Raw genomic sequence first — 20,459 nt, 5'->3', positions numbered from 1 at the left:
ATTTACTTTTATTCAAAGAAATTCCACAAAGCACAGAACAAAATGGTGTAAGCGGCTCTAGACCCGGAAATTGTACCCTCAAAAGACTTGGAGTCAGACAAGTTTCTCGTAAGCCATTGGTGTTGACAGAGCTGGTATCAGAAGTCCCATCTCTTCTTTATTTTGATTGGCCGGTGAGGGAGAAGTGACACTGTCGAGGTGATCCAAAAGTTGAACTATTTTCAACTGAGAGAGCTGTGAGTGCAGCGGAGGGTGTTTTAGCGGTGAACTAGATTGATTATGTAAAGATAATGAGCGCTGCCAGTGCAAAAAAAAACAACGTTAACGGACACATGAGATCATTTTCTCATTTCAAGTAACTTAACAAACACATTTTACTGTAAAGTTTCTTGAAATAAGATAATGGTCTGATTGAGTAAATTTTTGCTAACTGCATTGGCAGCTTTATTTTTCTTTTAAAACTTGATGCAGGCAATTCATTCACTTGCATCTTTCAAGAAGATCTTTATCTGGACTCTACAGTGTAATCAGAAGTGTTTTTTTGGGGGGAGGGGGCCTTTTATCCTTTTATTTGAGAGATAGGAGAGTGGGTAGCGTCGGGAAATCATTTGAATCCGGCTGCCCGCTTTAAGGACAGTAGCCTCTGTACTTGAGGCGCACAAACGAACCACTGGGGGCTCGTAATCAGATATTTTTGACTTGATATTAGACAAACCCATTTGTTAAGATACGAATGTTTGCAGTGCAGACTCCAGCCCTACTCTTCTCTCTATACAGATGCATACTTATTTTGGGGGGGTTTAACTCTAAACAGTCTTTCCTCTACATGGCGTGTCTTAGCTCCTCCTCTTTTGTCCTCTCCTTGCCTGCCCTGTTCTCTTGAATCCATCTGGACTCCACTGTCCTTCCACATCCTTAAAAATTAATATTTCTCTCTCTTCACTGCTGCCAAACCGACCATGTCCGATCACTTTCTGTCCTTATTCAACTCTAAACAAACTCTACTTTTCTTACCCCATGTCTCACTGATTCAAGCTTATAAAATGATCTTCCTCTTCTCAGACTCAGCCTGTTTTTCTAACCTCATCATCCTGTACCTTAATGTTCCTGATGGTCTGCTGCCTACAGTTCTACTTTACCATGTCCATATCTAATACCTATTTTTACCTTTCCAGTGCCTGCAGTTGAACATCCACTCTCCCTTATACTATATCCTCCTCTTGTTTGTCAAGAGCTGCTGAGCTCCAAAACATTTCTTCAAAAACAGAACGCTGGTGCTACACATGAGCCAAACTGAGGGCTAGCCGATGTGCAGTGGCTCAGACCAAGGGAAAAAAAGGTCTAAAATACAGACATCCATACTTATTGCCTTTAGGTGTTAAACATAAGGTTGTCAACATTTTTGGATACTTTGATACCACATGTTTTAAAATAGAATACAATCTTGGTTATTTAAGTGATCAATAGTACAGAAAAGTACCAAAGCTGTGAAAGAAAACTTCATATCATCCGTTACATTTTTAAACTAAAAGCTGCTGTGAGCAAAAAAGAGGAAGAGCATCAAAGTCTATAAAAAAATTGCCAATGTATTTGTGCAATTTAGAGAGTGGGCAAGAGTTTGGCTGCAATAGTTGGTAATTCAAAACAAGATAACACCCATTATGTGGTGCATTGGACCTCCATTTGTATTGGCATAGTATTGAAACAGGTGCCGATAACGTTTGATTTTTACTAGACTCCTAACGAAATCTGGTATCATGAAACCCAAGTTTAATGTAAAATATTAAAGACTTAATTCAGTTTGTTTAAAGTAATTACAGGGGTAGTGTCATCCACCATCTACTGGCAATGTATATGTGAAATTTAGACAATGCTCTCTCTCTCTCTTTGGGCTAAAAATAGGACTGTGGATCTGAAGTCTTTGTGAAGCAAGACATTTTACTGTTTTAAAACACCTGGTATGAAAAAGTATTTAAAGGTCACATATTATACTTTTTTTTTCAAAAAGTTTTAAAAAGTCTCAGAGCTCCTCAAAACATGTCTGTGAAGTTTCTTGTTCTAAATCCACTCTGATCCTGTATTTGATCATGTCTATAAACCCCTCTATTTCAGCCCTGCTCAGAACAGGCTGTTTCTGTGTCTGTAGCTTTAAATATGTAAATGAGCTGTGTCTGACCACGCCCCCTCTCTGGAAGGGCTTGGGTGTACTCGGTCTTTCTCGCTCCATGTCCTATTGTTTACAGTGAGAAGGCAGACTCAGAGGGCAGAACAAACACCTAGCTGTGGGAGTGTCACCCACCTGGGGGAGGGGTTACTGCCCTTTGTGATGTCATGAAGGGAAAACCTCCAAATGACCTGTTTGAGCACACGTTTTCTGAAAAGTGGAGCAGGTAAAAGACGGAGAGGATGGACTTTTCTCATAATTGGGGGGTTTGTAGACAGACTAGAGACACATGTTAGAGTTAGAGAAACATGGTGAAGAGTATTTTGAATCATGTGACCTTTAAGTATCTACAATGTTGACAATCTTACTCTACAGCACCTCTGTAGTTGATCCTATCCAACAGACCGCTATGCTAATTCTGTCTTCTCTTCATCATTTATATGCTCCCCTAAGATCTCATGTCCTATCTCAGCTGTTCCTTTAAAAGTCATCCTAACTACAACATCTTATCTATCGCCCAGTCCCCTTTTCCTTACCCTCGACTTCTCTTCCAGCTTCGTCATCATGATGATATTAGCCGTGTGCTGCTCCCAGACCATCCTCCAGAACTCCCCGAAGGTCTCAGGGAGGGACCCCTGAGTGGCGATGTAGGCATTCTGACGACGGTAGCCGTCGATGTAGTTAGCGTTGATGTAGTCGCTGCCCGGGACACCTGCAGGACAAAAGTGAATGTTACCGACTGTGATGGCAAAATGGAAAGAGATGTTGCGCAAATTGAGGAGGGTGAATGAAGAGTGATGGAGGAAGGGGGGTACAGGTTAAACCAAACGCCACTGACGCTCGTCTTATGTGTCTTTCTGCTGCCTCGGACTTATGATGAATGACATCAGGGTCGAATGTTTCTGATAAGAAGCAGAAGATTCTTATTTTGATTGACCGCAAAATCACCTATAAGGATTATTTAAAGTCTAATGAAAGTATGAAAGCAGGTTTGTGTCCCAGTAAGAAAGGGGGGGGGGGGGGGGATCGTCTGAGGTCACGATTATTATTTTCACAGGGCCAAGCGTTCTTTGGTGTTGGGATTGTTCAGCCGTCTTGTTTTATAATAAATGCTAAGACGATCATGGGCCCTAATCTGAGTATACTCTGGATGTGTCGCTTTGAATGGCAATATGACTGTAAGGCCGTCTCTCTGTAAGACTCGGCTGACACTGCTTGTCCTGGAGGGGATTGTCTGTGTGTGCATGTGTGTGTGTGTTTGTGTGTACATGTGTGTGTGTGCGTGATGCGAGAGAGACCGTCTGTGTGTGTTTGATTTAGGATCAGTCCTGCTCATCTGGGGCCTAATACCATAATCCCAAAAATCACTGAGTCATAGCTCAAACATGCACACATACACTAAAAACGGCAAAGTACACACACAGAGACACACACACACACACACACACGGATGTGCACGCGTGCATTGAGCCGTGACCCGATTCTGCCGAGCTGGGACAGAAAAACTCCTTCCGAGTCGTCTGATAGCGGTTTACACTTTAAAAAAAAAAGATGGAAGTCAATGAGCAAACAGAAGAATCCCGGCAGAGAGAGAGAGAGAGAGAGAGAATCCTGCAGCGGATTCTCTTCTCGCTGCTTCTTTTATAGACACCCCCCTTAGTCCCAAATGCTCGTAAAAAACCCCATCACACACACACACACACACTCAGCAGACACTTTTAAATGACAGAGGCGTATGGGGGGGGGGGGGGGTGTTTATACAACTTACTTTAAATTGGATGAGGACAGACGGTAAGAAGAGCTTCAACATATGTTTATCAACCTCAGTCTTTAAAAGACAGCTTGCCTAAATGCTTTGATGTGCTGCAACTTTATTGCAAGGGACTACAGCAGAGGCACTATGCAGATTAAACACACACACACACACACACACACACACACACACACACACACACACACACACACACACACACACACACACACACACACACACACACACTTCCAGTCACTCGGTGGCCTCACTGGCTTGGCAGAGACGGTGTGCTCAGGAGCATCTGTGGAGGAAAACTGGGAGCTAAAGTGCATATCTGTGCTTCTGCACATCCTGGACATGTGTTTTAAATCTATAGCTGAGTGCATGTGTGTGTGTGTGCGCGTTGTTTTTGCTTTAGTGTGTTTGGACATGCTCAAGAGTGTATGTGTTTTCTAAGCTGAAAGAAAAGACAGACAGCCAGGGCTCCAGGACAAGGCGGGGGCGGAAGGGCTGCTCACACATGCTCTGCCCAGATAAGGCTCATCTGTTTGGGCTTGGCCTCCCACTGAATCCCTCTCTTCACATCGGAGCTGCCAGTTTCTCCGCCTCAGGTCTTTCCCGGCTGAGGTGGGTGAGTGCGCTTGAAAAACACACACTGAGAACAAGACTAAGACTATTTTCCCTTCGCATTTTTAAGGGCCGTCTAAATGCGGCAAAAACTGGCACATAATGAAAATGTGTTTGTAAAGAGGCTTTTAATTTATCTCCATGAGCATTTAATTGGTCAAGTAAGAGGCCGATTGAATGTTGTAACGTGGTGACAAAGTGGGCTGGAACAGGAGCTTGTTTGAATCCTAAATTGATATTTTTTTTTTATCGCTGATGCAGGCTGTGTCTGTGTTGAATAGGATTGGACGATGCAAAACATCTTTGGGCTATTAATACTCCATCCCTCACACACACACACAGTCATACATATACATTTAAACACACATACTTGTGGGGACTCTTGCTGACATAATGCACTCTAAAAGTCAAACTTAACCCACACAGCGACATGCCCCATTAGAAGCCTTGCCCCGACCTTAACCCACAAACAGAGTCATCGACCTCAAACAGCACTTTGAAGAGGTGGGAAAAAAAAAAAAATCCCCTCACTTCCTAAAAATGTCCTCACTCTCAATTAGGTCCCCACAAAGATAGAAGTGACACACACTAACACACACACACACACAGAGGCGCACAAACACACTGGCGGGGGTTTCTTACCCTCGATGCTGGAGAGTATGACCCTGGAGTGATCATAGGCGATGACGTTAGCGTAGCGGTTCTTTGGCTTGTTGACCTCCAAGTTGGAGTTCTCCCAGGTGAACTGCTGACCGGGGTCGACGGACTACAAGACGAGAGAGAGAGAGGACGAGGTCAGAACAAAGAGCGACAGGAAATACACTGACAGAGAGAATAGACTTTTATTCATTAATGTTGTTTCTGATGTTGTTTTTGTGACTTTAAAGCCCCCATGAGGAGTTTTAACTGGTTATGAAACAGCCTGAAGTTAAAAGTGATGCCTCTATCTGTCCTACAAAAGTAAACAAACTATTCAAACAACTTTTTCTATGAAGTCATTTTTTTAACGCCTGAAACCACTGCCAGGTAAAGTGTCAGATGAGAAGAAAATCAGTGCGTAAGGAAAATCTTTTTTTTTTTTTCTCCAGATTTTTTCACTGTAAACATTTACAAACGAGTCATAAATCAGACTGTTAAAAGGCAGTCGGTTGTAGTTTTCTCATCAAACACTCCCTACACATGCACAGGACAAACACAGCAAAGAGACAAGATACGAGTTTGTCCACACGGGGCGCCAAATCGACACAATGGTTCCTCATAGGGTCCTTTAAGCTTTCAATGCTGATGTTTGACGCTCCCACCAGCATGAGCCAAAGTGCTCGACACTAGTCAATCGCATGACTTTCCAAATGATACAATCTCTTTTATCTTTCATTAAAAAAACGTAATGATCCACAGTAGCAAAGTACCCAAGCTTTAAAAAGGCTTCACATCTTCGGTCCTATTTTAAACAATGGCTGCCTCCAGTGATTGAGAGATAACTGTGTGCATTGGCAACGTTTTTAAGTTCAGAAAATTAATGTGTGCACTTTGGACAGTGAGCAGGAGCTTGCCTGCATTTGTTGATCATTAAAAACAAGAAATCACCAAAACAGACACTGATATCGTTAGATTTTGACTTGAATCGTATCAAAGTTTAAAAATCTGGTATTGTGACGACCCTGTGTAGCATGTCAGTAATATTTGGGATCGTTGGTGGACGGCCCCTCCCCCGCCTCGTCTGTCCTTATCCTTCTTCCTGCATCTCCCCCTTATCCCATTTCATAAAACTCTAAAGCCAAGTCTTGCCACACCACAAGTAACCAAATACAAATTGCAATTTAACAAGCTCGTATTGAACTTTGAACATTTTTTTCCACAAACACAATATCTCATTTCAAGAAACAACAATGATGTAGGGGCTTTCCACCTTCTAAGACAAAACTCCCGACCCGGAGAGCTGCTACAGAAAGATGATAAAAGCACAATAAATTCCTCTGAGAGAGAGAGGATGGTTGTGTTAGACCAACACATTAAGTTCCTGGAGGGTAATTACAGTGTAACCACCGCTGTTAGCTGGGAGAGGCAGACATGAGGTCATTATGAGGCTGTCGATGGAGAGGGACGAGGAGGAGAGAGCCAGAGCAATTTAGCAATTCTGAATATTTTACGACACATAATTATGGTTTGGTTGGGGGGGGGGGGGGGGGGGGGGAATGGACAGGAGTGGTGCTGGATGAGTGCATGTGTGTGTGTGTGTGTGTGTGTGTTGGAGGCTGCTTTCCACACGCTGCCCAGCATCATGTGTGCCTGATTATTACACCGCAATCATTTCTGGCCTCTCTCTCTCTCTCTCTCTCTCTCCCTCAATCCCTCCTCCATCCATCTCTCTCGTCCCCTCGTTAAAGGTTCACTAGCGAACAAAGCGCACAGTCATGCAGAGAGAATGTGAGGCTCAACACACAGAGAGAGGTTCAAGCTCGCACCACAATTACACGTATGGCTTCTCCCTCAACCGTCTCTCCATCTCCATCCTTCTCTCCCGACGCTTTTTTTTTTCCCTCCCCTTAAAAACCTCCCCGCTCTGTTTTTCTACTCTTTGCATAATGCTTCCTTGTTGTGTGTGCGTATCTCTGTCGCAGACAATTTGTCTCTCTCTCTCTCTCTCTCTCTCTCGTGGTAGCCAATTAGAGCCTCATGTCTCCTTCTTCAACCAGTGCCCGTCGGTCTAAACTGCCTCTTTTTTTTGTTTTTTTATGAAGGAAAAGAAAACATTTTACCCCTTTAATAGCTCTCTGTGGAGCTCACTGTAATGCGTGCGCTATTTGCTTCACAGCCAGCATGCTGGGAAATATTTTTTTACTGATGTGTTGTCCTATTACGCGCAACAGTTCACCACACCACGTTCATGCACATTGTTATCTCGGGGTAAATGCCCCCCTTTTTTTTGTGCTGCAAGTTGGTGGAAACTAATCAAGAAGCTTCTTCTTTTTTTTTTTTGCACCCTGTATCTTTGAGTGCGTCTGCTCTCCGTCGCTGCCTCTTTATTTCTATCTCTGTCTCTCCCCTCTCTCCACCAGAGCGTAGAAATGAGGGCCTGATAACCATCTGGCTGTAAGCAAACCCTCTTTGAGCTTGCAATTTCAATTTCCCCCCCCCCGTTATATTTGTATAGATAACAACAAGACAGCAGTGGGAGGAAAATGGAGCTTTTATCTTGTATCGTTTTAGTGACGACCAATCAAAATGCGGCTATAGAGACTCTGTATGTGGGGCTCAATCTACAGCGCTCGATACTGAAATTGAAACTGAGCAAAAATACGTGGAGTCACCAATAAATATGTGTGTGTGTGTGCATCGAACAAAACCAGCTGAATTTCCCGAGTTAAAGATTTTCAGGGGCAGATAATCGGCATTCCTACCTCGTACTCTTGAGAAAACTTGAGATTGTCGTTCGCCTTGAGGCGCTCGATGTGATCTGCCATCTCGGAGATGGGGATGGGCGGGTGACTCGCCATGCCTGCAGAGCACAGAAAAAAAGAAGAAAAAAAAAAAGGCAATTTGGATACGTGTGTGGCTAAAGTCTTTCAGAGGAAAATGTTAAGAGAAAGGATCCTCAGAGGAGGTGTTGTTTAGTGTTCTGTCCAGAGTCAGCGGAGGAAGCAAATGGAAGCGTTTCTCTTTTTTTTTTTTGATTGTTAAGTGACCATTTTCTCTCCAGGCAGAGAGAAAGAACAATGTGCGTGTTGGGGAAGTTACTGAGGCACAGGGACATGTCCTCAGAGTGTATGCACACTGCCGGGGAGGATAAAAAAAGAACATGACACAGGCGGTTAAAAATTTAGGATGATAAAAAGAATTTTGGGACGTCTTCAAGAAGTACTCCAAAAAGACATTTTGATGAGATGTTGGTTGAAGCAGCTTCATCCTATGTGGGATGGAAGGTTAGTTAGCGTGACAACGGCAAAGAGAAAGAAAGAAGGAAGGAAGGAAGGAAAGAAGAAGAAAGAGAGAAAGAAAGAAAGAGGGAACGACAGAGAGACGGAAAGAAGGAAGGAAGGAAGGAAAGAAGGAGAGACCGAAGTAAAGAAAAAAGAGAGAAAGAAAGAAAGAGAGAACGACAGAGAGACGGAAAGAAGGAAGGAAGGAAGGAAGGAAGGAAGGAAAGAAGGAGAGACCGAAGTAAAGAAAAAAGAGAGAAAGAAAGAAAGAGGGAACAACAGAGAGACAGAAAGAAGGAAGGAAGAAAGGAAGGAGACTGAAGTAAAGAAAAAAGAAACAAGGAAGGAAGGAAAGAAGGAAGGAGAGATGGAAGAAAAGAAAAAAGAGAAAGAAAGAAGCAAGGAAGGAAGGAAGGAAGGAAAGAAGGAAGGACTGAAGTAAAGAAAAACGAGAGAAAGAAAGAAAGACAGAGAGACAGAAAGAAAGAAGGAAGGAGAGACTGAAGTAAAGAAAAAAGAGAGAAAGAAAGAAAGAGAGAACGACAGAGAGACGGAAAGAAGGAAGGAAGGAAGGAAGGAAGGAAGGAAAGAAGGAGAGACCGAAGTAAAGAAAAAAGAGAGAAAGAAAGAAAGAGGGAACAACAGAGAGACGGAAAGAAGGAAGGAAAGAAGGAAGGAAGGAAGGAAAGAAGGAGAGACCGAAGTAAAGAAAAAAGAGAGAAAGAAAGAAAGAGAGAACGACAGAGAGACGGAAAGAAGGAAGGAAGGAAGGAAGGAAGGAAGGAAAGAAGGAGAGACCGAAGTAAAGAAAAAAGAGAGAAAGAAAGAAAGAGGGAACAACAGAGAGACAGAAAGAAGGAAGGAAGAAAGGAAGGAGACTGAAGTAAAGAAAAAAGAAACAAGGAAGGAAGGAAAGAAGGAAGGAGAGATGGAAGAAAAGAAAAAAGAGAAAGAAAGAAGCAAGGAAGGAAGGAAGGAAGGAAAGAAGGAAGGACTGAAGTAAAGAAAAACGAGAGAAAGAAAGAAAGACAGAGAGACAGAAAGAAAGAAGGAAGGAGAGACTGAAGTAAAGAAAAAAGAAAGAAGGAAGGAAGGAAGGAAGGAAGGAAGGAAGGAGAGACCGAAGTAAAGAAAAAATAAAGAAGGAGGGAAGGAGAGACGGAGAGAAAGAAAGAAAATGAATGTTGCAGAAGAGCGACAGCAGAGGGGAGGAGAAGATCTGTGGCGGACTAAGACCAACTAACTTGACAAGCGCCGATAACCGCGGTACACTGACACACGATACGCTGGAAAAGGAAACAACAGCAGAGTTAATCTTATCAACAAAACTGATACTACTGACTTCACATCATTCCTGTGTTTGTCTACAGGAGTGTGTGTGTGTGTGTGTGTGTGTGTGTGTGTGTGTGTGTGTGGTTTACCTGGAGTTTGGAAGTTGATTCTGCGTAGCTCCACGGGATCAGTGGGATGATGGGACGACATGGCTTTGCTGCAGGGGAAGCTGCCCTTCCTGCCCTCAGCTTCGGCCCTTTTCCTGGAATAACAGATGAACACACAGCATGTACAACAACCGCAAACACAGACAAAGAACCTTCTCCTGCATGAAACAAAGCTGAATGTCTGAAAGTGTGCAGATTACTGCTCTTAATCATGACCTTGATTTGTGTTTAAATTTGTAAAAAGTATAAAAAAAAATCAAAGAACAGAAACAGAAAACTATTCATTGAATCTGTACAGACAGGGACGGGTCTAGAGGGGTTGCCAGGGGTGCCATTAACTATTAAGTCCAAATTCTTTGCTTGAACCAGCCTGTAAACATGTTTATTTCTGTGAACAATCAGGCATTTTTAATATAGGACCAAATGGGAATTTCATGGCTTTTGCAACCAGCCTCAAGTGGACACCGAAGGAACTGCAGTTTTTTAAAAAAAAACATCTGCATTGGCTTCAGTTTTCAACACTGGTTCCTATGTTGTCACCAAAAAAACGTCGCAGTAAGCCTGACTCTATCGTCATCTACTATCTGAAAGTTTCAGTAGGACAGAGGAAACGAGGATAAGAAGTGTTTGTTTACCTGTCAGGTTTGCTGCATCCAAACAACGGAGAGGGAGCAGATGAAAGAATGATAAGAGAAGAAGAATATCATTAGTGTCCATTCCACAAACAGCAGGGACTAAAGCAGAGCAGGACTCATTATTCTATCCCTCTCATTAAAGCTAATACCTTTCTTCTTGTTACAATGCTCGGCAGGTGAAAAAGCATCGTCTACGGATGCAAAGATAATCAGCCGGTGTTAATCCAAATCGTCAAAACCCATTCCCCCAGGATGTTATCTCCCAAGACACCCTCTAACTGTGACTTCTATAATATGATAACATCATGGAAATATATTGAACCCAGCGCGGTCTTAAGACGTGAGCGGGACGGTAATGGCTGTGAATCCCCCCAACAGGTTACACTCCAGGGTGTATTAACTTTAGATTATTACCGCCAAGGTTAATCATTTTTCAATGCTGCATCAGTCGCAGTGATTATTTCCTCCCGTGCATTAACAAAGCTTTAGCCAGAAGACGAGATGATTATCATGAATGATGCTAATGGCAGGTAATGTCGTCTCCCCAAATCTGTCACGTCGGCCAACTTTACCACCTGTGTAATGGTTTTAAAGAACAGGGACTAGACAAAACACTTGAGATCTTGAGAGCTGGACTCAGATGGGATGAGTGTGATAGATTTTTAGTTCTTTATGTTTCGTAAGTACAGAAAAGGTATCTGAATAAACCGGGCTGTGCTCGACCTCGGCCTGTTGTTGAGGTCTCCATTTTTAACCAATGTTGAGGACATTGGTTAAAAAATGAATTTGTAACTATTTGGCCCTCTGAAGAAGAAGAAAATATACTTTATATATCCCGCTTGGGGAAATTCAATTTTACATGCCGGTGGTAGTGAGGGTTCAGTGCCTTGCTCAAGTGCACCTCTGCAGTGAAGTGAACTGGCACCTCTCCAGCTACCAGACCAATTTCCAGACATGGTCCGCACCAGGACTTGAACCAGCGACCCTGTTGTCCCTAAAGACTGAGCTACTGCTGTCCCTCTGGCAGCGGGAATAAAAGACCCTCTTGGTAACCAAAGTTGGCCGTACCTGAACTACCTGAACTTCAAGGTAGGATTATATAAAAATTGTATTTGACCAAAAAATATTTTGAGTAAATTACACAAAGACACAACAGGCTACAATGAAAATAAAATAAAGTAAACCCTGTTTGAGTTTCTGTTGTCCTTATGTGAAGACGTTTGTTTACACCAAAACTGTCGTCTCTCTAATCCCTCATCCTGTCTTCCTGATTTCTTCCCTCAGTTTCACATCAATCCAGTAAATCACACAAAGCCTGTCTCATCCTGGATTAAACCCCCGCTGTCCTCACCTCTTGAAGAGCAGAATGGCGATGACGATGCAGACGATGAAGATGACGGCCAGCACAGGCCCCACCACCCACAACAGACCCTCCTCCTCGTCCACGATTGGCTGAGGATCCACATCGGATGATGTCACGGGATCAGAGTACGGGCTGGTGGCGAACATAGTCTGCAGAATGGAAGATATGGTTGTATTCATTTTGACATGAATTAGTTCAAACCAAGACTGTATAAAAATATGGACAACACATCTCCATATTCTTTCATTGTACAAAACTGAAGCCAAAATAACAACCCCCCCCCCAAACTGCACTGAAATATTGCACTTCAATAAAGCAACAAAGATCCCTCAAGTCAGAAGAGTCTACAGCGCTTTGAAGGAGACATTCATGGTTATGGAAAGTTGTTATTCATCGATACATTTACTAGTAGCTGTTCATCTACTCTGCAAATCTGGTAAATAACGCTGCAAGAGCCGCATTTGTCAACAGAGCTGTCAATCATGACATTACATCCTTTCTTTTTCACATCAAATAACAAATTAAAACTAAACTTCACCAAAACGTAAACTTTAATGTTAACTTTTTAGTTTGCCTCATATTCCACTTGTTAACATTGTTTAGGAGCTTAACAGGGGCCAGTCAACAGGGGGAGCTCTAAATCTTTTGGCTTCACTTTTCAGGAGCTCTTGTGCCGTCCATTCTTTATACAGTCTTTGGTCAAAACTGTATTTAGAAGGTTGAACTTTGTGTGTCTGTGTTTTTTACTCACATTCTCAGAGAGGTCGAGCAGCGCGAGCACGAAGAAAACATACTCCTGTCCGTTCTGCAGCGGACGGTTGCGGAAGTCACCGTAGTTCCGACCGTCGCCCAGCGTGAACTCCAGGGGGAGGGTCTTAAAGTGGGCACTGACGTAGGCTCTTGGATCCGATTGGCCGGCCTGTCTGCGGATGCGGAGGGCACGACTGATGCTGGTCCTGTTGATCTCTTTCAGGAGCTGAAAAGGAAGAAAGACGGTGTATGGGTAGATAAACAGAGGAGAGGGAGGAGGGGGAGGAGGGGGAGGGGAGGGGAGTTCATCGAGAAAAGAGCAAAGAGATTGACAGAAAAGATGAGAGGCAGGAGAAACGGGGGACTAAAAGGCATCAAACGGTTGTAATTTTCGGTTGTGATAAATGCCAAGTTCAAACAAAGTGCAGCATCAAAGGCCAGTCACGCTGCAAATCAACAAGAAAAATCAATGTAGCCATCTTTCTGTAACTTTAATAACATTTTCCCCTCCAACAAAAAAAACCATATCCCTCATTTCCGGAGCTGTATACCCAAGTTTAATGAAAACACGGGGAGGGAAAGGAGTTTGGGCAGTTTTTCCCCCCCACACAAAAACCCTCATCAGAGAAGGAATAATGGGCTGTAAAGAGCATTATCACCTGAGCACAAATGTCTTCATCATCAACTGAATTGCTAAGTCATTTATCCATTGAGACAGTGGGCCCCATAAAAACTCTATTGAAACCGATCTCATACACATGAATGGGCTTTCAGGACGGCGTAATGAGGTGATGAAGTCTTTGGAAAAATGCAAGGAGTGGAATTAAACGGGAAATGTTACGGGAAAGTATTGTTGGATTGAACAGGCAATGGATGACAAGGTCATTCACCTTTGTTTAACAAAGTACAAAAGGTCTGATACCATGGAGAGAAAAAAACCACTGTCAGTAGACTAAGCACTATTGTTTGACTTTTGAATTACATTAAGACTCATTTCAATTCAGAGGACTGATAGTCTGACAAGGGCAGTTATGTGACAAAAAATTAATGTATGATACACGGATGGATGAAAGGATGGATGGATAGGTGGGTGGAATGATGGATGGATATATGATGGATTGAGGATTGTAAATGGAAGGATGGAAGGATGGATGGATGGATGGATGGATGGTAAATGGAAGGATGAATGGATGGATAGAGATGGATTGTAGATGGAAGGATGGATGGATGATTGAAGGATGGATGGATGGTAAATGGAAGGATGAATGGATGGATAGAGATGGATTGTAGATGAATGGATGGATGGATGATTGAAGGATGGATGGATGGTAAATGGATGGATAGATGGATTGTAAATAGAAGGATGAATGATGGATAGTTGATGGATGGATAGATAGATATATAGATGGATTGTAGATGGAAGGATGGATGGATGGATGATTGAAGGATGGATGGATGGATGATTGAAGGATGGATGTATGATAAATGAATGGATGAATGGATGGATGGATAGATATATAGATGGATTGTAGATTGAAGGATGGATTGATGGTAAATGGAAGGATGGATGGATGGATAGATAGATATATGATGGATGGATGGATGAATGGATGATATAAAAAGCTTGTTGTTGAGTCCTTCATTAACCTCTGACTGGATTCATCTCCTGTCAGCTGCATGTCTCACCTCATCCATGTTCATCTGGTCGGGCTCCTCCCAGGGATTCAGGAACTTCCCTCCTCTCTGCTTCTTCAGAGGCACCACCACCACATAGTAACCCCTGAAACACACCAAGAAGCACTTTTTATATCATGATGTTTGACAAATACATCTGATTGGCTGGCTTTAATCATTGTCAGATTTAAAGACAGAGGGCAGCACTGGACGAACGAGGCTTAAAAGAACTGATAGAAACAGAGATAAAGCTTTCCTTTTCTTTTAAGACCCTAACTCCTTTTAAAGTTTCAGGAGTTAAAAACACAAAAGGGAAAAAACCAAGTTAAACTACTTGACTCACCATCAAACACGAATGCATTTACCTCAGCATAAGGACACTGCTAGCATGGTTATAAGGCTAACAAGTTCTGCTGACTTATTCATATATAATATCTGTTTTGTTTAGTTACTTTAGTTCAGCTGTTTAATTATTGAGCTTTAATTCAATAATTAAAGGAGTTGCTCGTGGGCAGATTTTCTGACTTTAAACCAAAGTTGTTTTTTTTAGTTATGAACAGCAACAAAGAAAAACACGGTTTCTTTTATTTTATATTTTGAAGCTACTTTGAGGAGTTTTTAGCTGGTTAGAAAAACAGACGGAAATTAATTGTGTGGACTTCTTTTGACCCGCAAAAGGAAAAGAGTAGCCACAAGGTTAATTTATATAAAGGTGGTGCCTGTAGCTTAGGGGTTGACAGAAGCTATAGTCCTCCAAGCCGGCAGACCAGACTAGAATCCGACCTGTGGCCTCTCGCATGTCATTCCCCTCTCTCTCTCTCTCTTCCGATTTCTGTCTCTATCCACTGTCCTATATATACAATAAAGGCATAAAAAGCTCCCAAAAATAAATCTTTAAAATGTATGCCTCAGACCGCTAATGGGGTGTAGGTGTCAGACAGAGTTCCTTTTGTGTGAGTTTTTTGGTTGAAATAATACCTACACATGTACAGGACAAAATCAGCAGAGAGATGAGACGTACTGCTTTGTCCACAGGGGGCGCCAAAATCGACGCAAAGCGAAAGTTCCTCACAGGAGCTTTAAAATCGTATAAAATGCATGAACATGTTTTTGATCTTCTTACCTAACTCTTAGCATGGGCCATTAAAGAAGATATGTCCAACTGTTCCCTTAAGTTTTTCTACTTTAAAGATGGAGCGTGTATCATTTGCTGCAGTTGTAGCGGCTATGACATCACAACCTTAATTTGGAACAGGCCTTGTCTGAAGAGTGTGAAACAGAAGCTAAATCATCAGATGAAGGGAATTTTTCAGGAGTCAGACTATAAGCACTGAGTGCATGCACGCCAAAACCGTCCATGTGTCCTCAATAGATGACTCATTGCAGTGCATCATTCATCACTGAAGCGTGCACACACACACACTCACACACACACACACACACGCTGTGACAAGTCATACAGTAGAGAGTTATTTCTGTCAATGGGAGAAACTGGGTATTTGCTACAGCTCTGATGTCGAGTTATATGAAATTATATAAATGTTGGTTTTGCATTTTAGAGAGAGGGAAGAGAAGGGGACATATCTATCAGTGTAAAGCATGAAAAAATGCTTCCACGGTCTTGTAACAGTGTGACCAAATGGGAAAAAGTATTTTGTCTTATTTCAATTAAAGACTAAAATCCTGTGAAATGAATCGAATGTATTCTGAAGTGACAGGAACAAACAGTCGTGAGAACATGTAAGCAGCAGTTAATGGATCAGGTTGTACTGTTAAGGCTGAGGGACTACTTCTTCTTGGCATCTGCATTTGTTCTTGGTAACAAAAAAGCTGATGAGATTATCAGCTTTGTGTTTCATTTGGCCTGTTGTGGGAGTTCTCCGATGTTGGCAGCAAAGCGAGTCGGAGAAATCCCAGCTGATAGACCAATAAATGAAAAGCAGCAGCAGCAGGAGGAAGATGGGAAAATTACCTCACAGCATCGTTTGAAAACATCCTAATTGGAGTAAATCCTGCACAGGGTGATTTGCACAAACGCTCACATCTAGAAATCACTCTCTGTAAGTGGTTCATGATCACTACCTGACTTTGGCTGTGGTCTGCACCGTCGGAAGCTGCACAGTCACCATGCCGTCTGCGTTGGTCTTTCCCACCACGGTGGGTTTGGTTTTGAGGATGTCGGGGGCGGTGGTGGCGGTGACGCGGTGCTGCAGACCCCCGGCGCTGTTGGCCCGATTGGTGAGCAGAAAGGAGTACTGGGTGTCCGGCTCCAAACCAGTGATCAGCTTCTGAGTCAGCTTCCCATCCACTTCAACAGACTGGCCCTTCCCATACAGGATCTGGACAAAGGGTTGGTGAAATAGACTCAAGTTTAATTGTGTATGGCATAAAATGGACAACACATCATGTTCTTGAATAATTATTAAAAATCCTTCCATCTCTTTCTTATTGAAAGACCTTCAGCTGTTCAAGTTGCCAAATATGCCCACAAGGATTTATCAATCAATCTTACCGGAAGAATTGAAAAAATGTATTTCTCCTAAGATTTTTATTTTTATTTTTTATGCCTTCATTTCGACATTAAATAAGACAGAGGAGGAAATCAGGGAGAGAGAGAGAGAGTGGGGAATGACATGCAGGAAAGGGTTGGACTTGAACCCGGGCCGCCCACTTGGAAGACCACTAGCCACTAGGCCATCGGCACCCTAAGGGTTAACATCCTTTTTTTTTTTTTTTTTTTTTTCAAGATTTATTCTTGGGCTTTTTGTGCCTTTAACAGAGAGATAGGACAGTGGATAGAGTTGTAAATCAGAGAGAGAGAGAGTAGGGAATGACATGCGGGAAAGGAGCCACAGGTGGGATTCGAACCTGGGCCGCCCGCTTGGAGGACCAAAGCCTACATACATGGGGCGCGCGCACTAACCATTGCGACACCAGCGCCCCAGGGTTGACATTCTTAAAGGCAACCAAACACAAGCAAATCTAGACAACCAAAGTTTTTAACATTAAAAAAAATCTTGCTGAATCCACACTGTGAGTCATTGTTGAACAGGTAGTTTCATTTCCTCCCCCCCCCCCACCTCCCCAAACCTTTATTTGCACCCTGCCTGTGTTTCTTTGAACATCATTTGAGACCCATCCTGTTTTATCCGACTGCATTTACATCTAATAAAATGTAAATAAACTCACGGTGAACGGCTGAGCGGGGTTCTTGTCTCGGATCTCCCAGGACAGCAGAACAGAGTTCTTCATGGAAGCCTTGACTCGGAAGTTTGCAGCAAAAACTAGGGTGAAAAAAACACAACAACAACAAACAAAAATAAACAAAAAAAATACGCTTTTGCGTCTTACCAAATCCCTCGACTGAACCAAAAGTAACGACCTTACCTGGGGACATTTCTCTAGTACCAGTCTCAAGCTAGCTAACTGCTAAGTGGTCAACACACACAGTGAGTGTTACAGGACAGGGATCACGGCCCAAGACCCAAAGACTCTTACCTTGTTTTGGGAAAAGGACGTAGGATCTAAGACTACAGTGACAAGACAACGAAAAAAGGACACTTAGGATGTTGTGTGAATGACTCTCTGTATGCATGTGTGAATGTGCTGTTAGGAAGCGTGTGCTGCATCCTGAGGAATGAGGACGGGGTTGTTAGAAAAGCGAGTATGAGTCCTACCTTGATCCAGTCGCTGCGTCCTACACTGGACGCCGGGGCTGTACGGCCCGGGGCCTACAGACGTGAACGCGCACAACCTGACATCATACACAGTATCGGCACTCAGACCCTCCAACAAAACGCTCGACCCCGGAGCGGGCACAACGACTTCTGAGGCGTTCCCTCGGCTGTTTATATCCTTGTACAGCACCGAGTACTTCACAATTTTCCCATTTTGCTCAATTAGCGGCACTGATTTCCATTCCAGACGCAGAGTGGTGGCAGAGGCCTCCTGGGAGATTATATTCTCAGGGTATCCACTCGGGGCGTCTTCTGGAGTAGTCACTTCCTTCGCCGCCTCCTCTCCGTAGCCCATTTTGTTCCGGGCGGAGAGTCTGAACACATAGTCGGCTCCCTTGTGGATGTCCTGGGCGGTGTAGCGGTTCTCCTTGGTGGGGAACTCAACAACCGTAAAGGGGAGGACGTCGACGCGGCCGAAGGTGAGGCGGTACCCCAGGAGAGGGGTGGGCGGGTTTTGTGGTGGGTACCATTGAAGCAGAGCAGTGCTTGAATCAGTGGCACTGACCATCAGTTTGGGCTTCTCAGGCACTAAAAAAAAAAAAAAAGGTAAAAAGAGAAAACAGGAGTGAGACAGAGTCATGGAAAGATCTTTTGAGGATAACTGCAGAGCACATTATGTCTCAAAGTCTCAAACGAAACAGGACAATGTGATAAATAATTTGAAGGTCTGAAAGAGTGCATCATATACAAAATCAATGGTTTTAGAGCTCCTTACGATGTGGGCATGATGATAGCGTAATAATTCAGTCTGACTGTCGTACTACAAAAAGGGTTTAATGCTGTCGCTTGCTTTGGGAGCCCTTTGTTTTGTTTGTTGTTTTTTTGTTATTTTTATGAGCTTACGGTTATGTTAGGTGTGCATGAAATGTTAAAACTGAAATTAAAGCTCCAGTGAGGAACTTTAAGTTTTGTGTTGATTTTGGCGCCCCCTGTGGTCAAAACAGTACCTCCCCTCTCTTTTCAGATAATGTTCTGTACATGAAAATTGTGCGTTTTTTGTTTCAAACAGTCAAATGTGTCACTCACTGTGAACGTTTGCTGTGGCGATTGTGAAATAAAAGTGTGTTTGTGTTTGTGCAGTGGGCTTTATCTCACTCCTACCCCCTGACAGCACTTTTACGACTATTAAAAATGACTACATAGGGTTTATCAACCTTGTCGGTGATGGACTTGTTTGCTTTTTTTTTTAGCTCATACAAAGGCATTAATATTCATCTCAGTCTGTTTCAAAACTCCTCATAGGTGCTTTAAGTTGATTAAGTTGAATTTTTTGGAATGAACGCTCAATAATCAAAATTATCTTTATAGATAAAAACCAGACTTTGCAGATCAGACATTAAGTCAATGCATGCATGCAACATAAGGAGATGCCGCAAAATAAAATAAATCTTTACGTCTCATTGGCTGCACAGACAATTGCCTCATGTTTGTTTTTGCTTTAAAAATTTGCTGATGACTGATTTAATTATCTACTCTTGAAAACACAAAATGCAAATTTGCAGACATTCCACGTACCAAAAAACGCTCTGTATATTATATTGTGCTTGTTTTTGTGTGTGTTTGTAGCCTTTTGTCTTTCTGTGTGTAGGTTAAAAAGTCTGAGGAGACACTTACGTGGCATGGCTGTACAGGCAGAAACCGGTTTGCTGCGAGCCCCATCACCTTTAGCGGTGTAAGCCCCCACTGACACAGAGTAAGACGTGTCTGCCTTCAGATTTCCAAGCACCACATCCTGCAGAACAACAACAAAAAACAAAAAAACACAATCAGCTGCAGAAGGAAACAACTCCTGTGTATCCTCAGGACAATGAGCAGTCCTTCAATTTAATAAAAAAAAAAAAAAAAAAAAAAAGTCTGGGTCAGACCGGTCAAAACTGGTCTAAAAAGGTGCAGCCTCAGGGATCAAAGGTGCAATCCTGTGCTTTTTGTCTGATAAAGTGGAGACAATTACTCAGCCTGTCTCTACAACAACATATTTCAGCCGGCGCAGGAACAATATTCTGAGGACTGCTTTGTGAAGTGAAGCATGAGATATAATTTGTGATCATCTTAAAACTATGACTTTCAAAGCAACTACATCCAATTATCTCCAAAGAGCTGACAACGTGTGACAACAAAAACATCTATCCAGACACTAAAAACTCATTAAGCCTTGTCTCATAAGACTAAACACAATACTTTCTTAATTTCTTGGCTCAAAGAAATCAAAAACAATCATCAAACTTTGCCAATACCCCATTATGACTCATAGGATCGCTTATCTTTGTGGGGAGTTTTTTTTTTTTGTTAAAAGTTCTGGTATAAAAACCATCGGCCTGGTCATAGGAGATTTAAGAGCTATGCTTTCATGAATATGACTCGTCTACTCTCTGTGTGATTATTAGGATGAAATATTCG

General features: G+C 42.7%; 1 protein-coding gene across 6 annotated transcripts in view; it reads right to left on the bottom strand.

Annotated features, from left to right (window-relative positions):
• The window catches only part of ptprdb (protein tyrosine phosphatase receptor type Db), a 193,917-nt gene that overhangs the window by 19,629 nt on the left and 153,829 nt on the right, over positions 1 to 20,459 (bottom strand). For 3 of the 6 annotated variants that reach the window (XM_061061428.1, XM_061061437.1, XM_061061444.1), the window contains 13 exons: positions 19,677 to 19,794; positions 18,003 to 18,590; positions 17,515 to 17,609; positions 16,408 to 16,664; positions 14,338 to 14,431; positions 12,653 to 12,877; positions 11,890 to 12,050; positions 10,539 to 10,550; positions 9,886 to 9,998; positions 9,709 to 9,750; positions 7,946 to 8,043; positions 5,187 to 5,310; positions 2,701 to 2,876 (listed from right to left, as the gene is read on the bottom strand). In XM_061061428.1, the coding sequence (XP_060917411.1) occupies positions 2,701 to 2,876; positions 5,187 to 5,310; positions 7,946 to 8,043; positions 9,709 to 9,750; positions 9,886 to 9,998; positions 10,539 to 10,550; positions 11,890 to 12,050; positions 12,653 to 12,877; positions 14,338 to 14,431; positions 16,408 to 16,664; positions 17,515 to 17,609; positions 18,003 to 18,590; positions 19,677 to 19,794 (2,103 nt within the window). The remainder of the gene's footprint in view (positions 1 to 2,700; positions 2,877 to 5,186; positions 5,311 to 7,945; positions 8,044 to 9,708; positions 9,751 to 9,885; positions 9,999 to 10,538; positions 10,551 to 11,889; positions 12,051 to 12,652; positions 12,878 to 14,337; positions 14,432 to 16,407; positions 16,665 to 17,514; positions 17,610 to 18,002; positions 18,591 to 19,676; positions 19,795 to 20,459) is intronic. The other 3 variants (XM_061061452.1, XM_061061468.1, XM_061061461.1) reach the window with 2 other exon arrangements.

This window comes from Labrus mixtus, chromosome 2 (genome assembly GCF_963584025.1).
Source record: "Labrus mixtus chromosome 2, fLabMix1.1, whole genome shotgun sequence".
In the NCBI taxonomy this organism is placed as follows: domain Eukaryota; kingdom Metazoa; phylum Chordata; class Actinopteri; order Labriformes; family Labridae; genus Labrus; species Labrus mixtus.
This window is presented reverse-complemented; position numbering and strand designations above follow the sequence as displayed.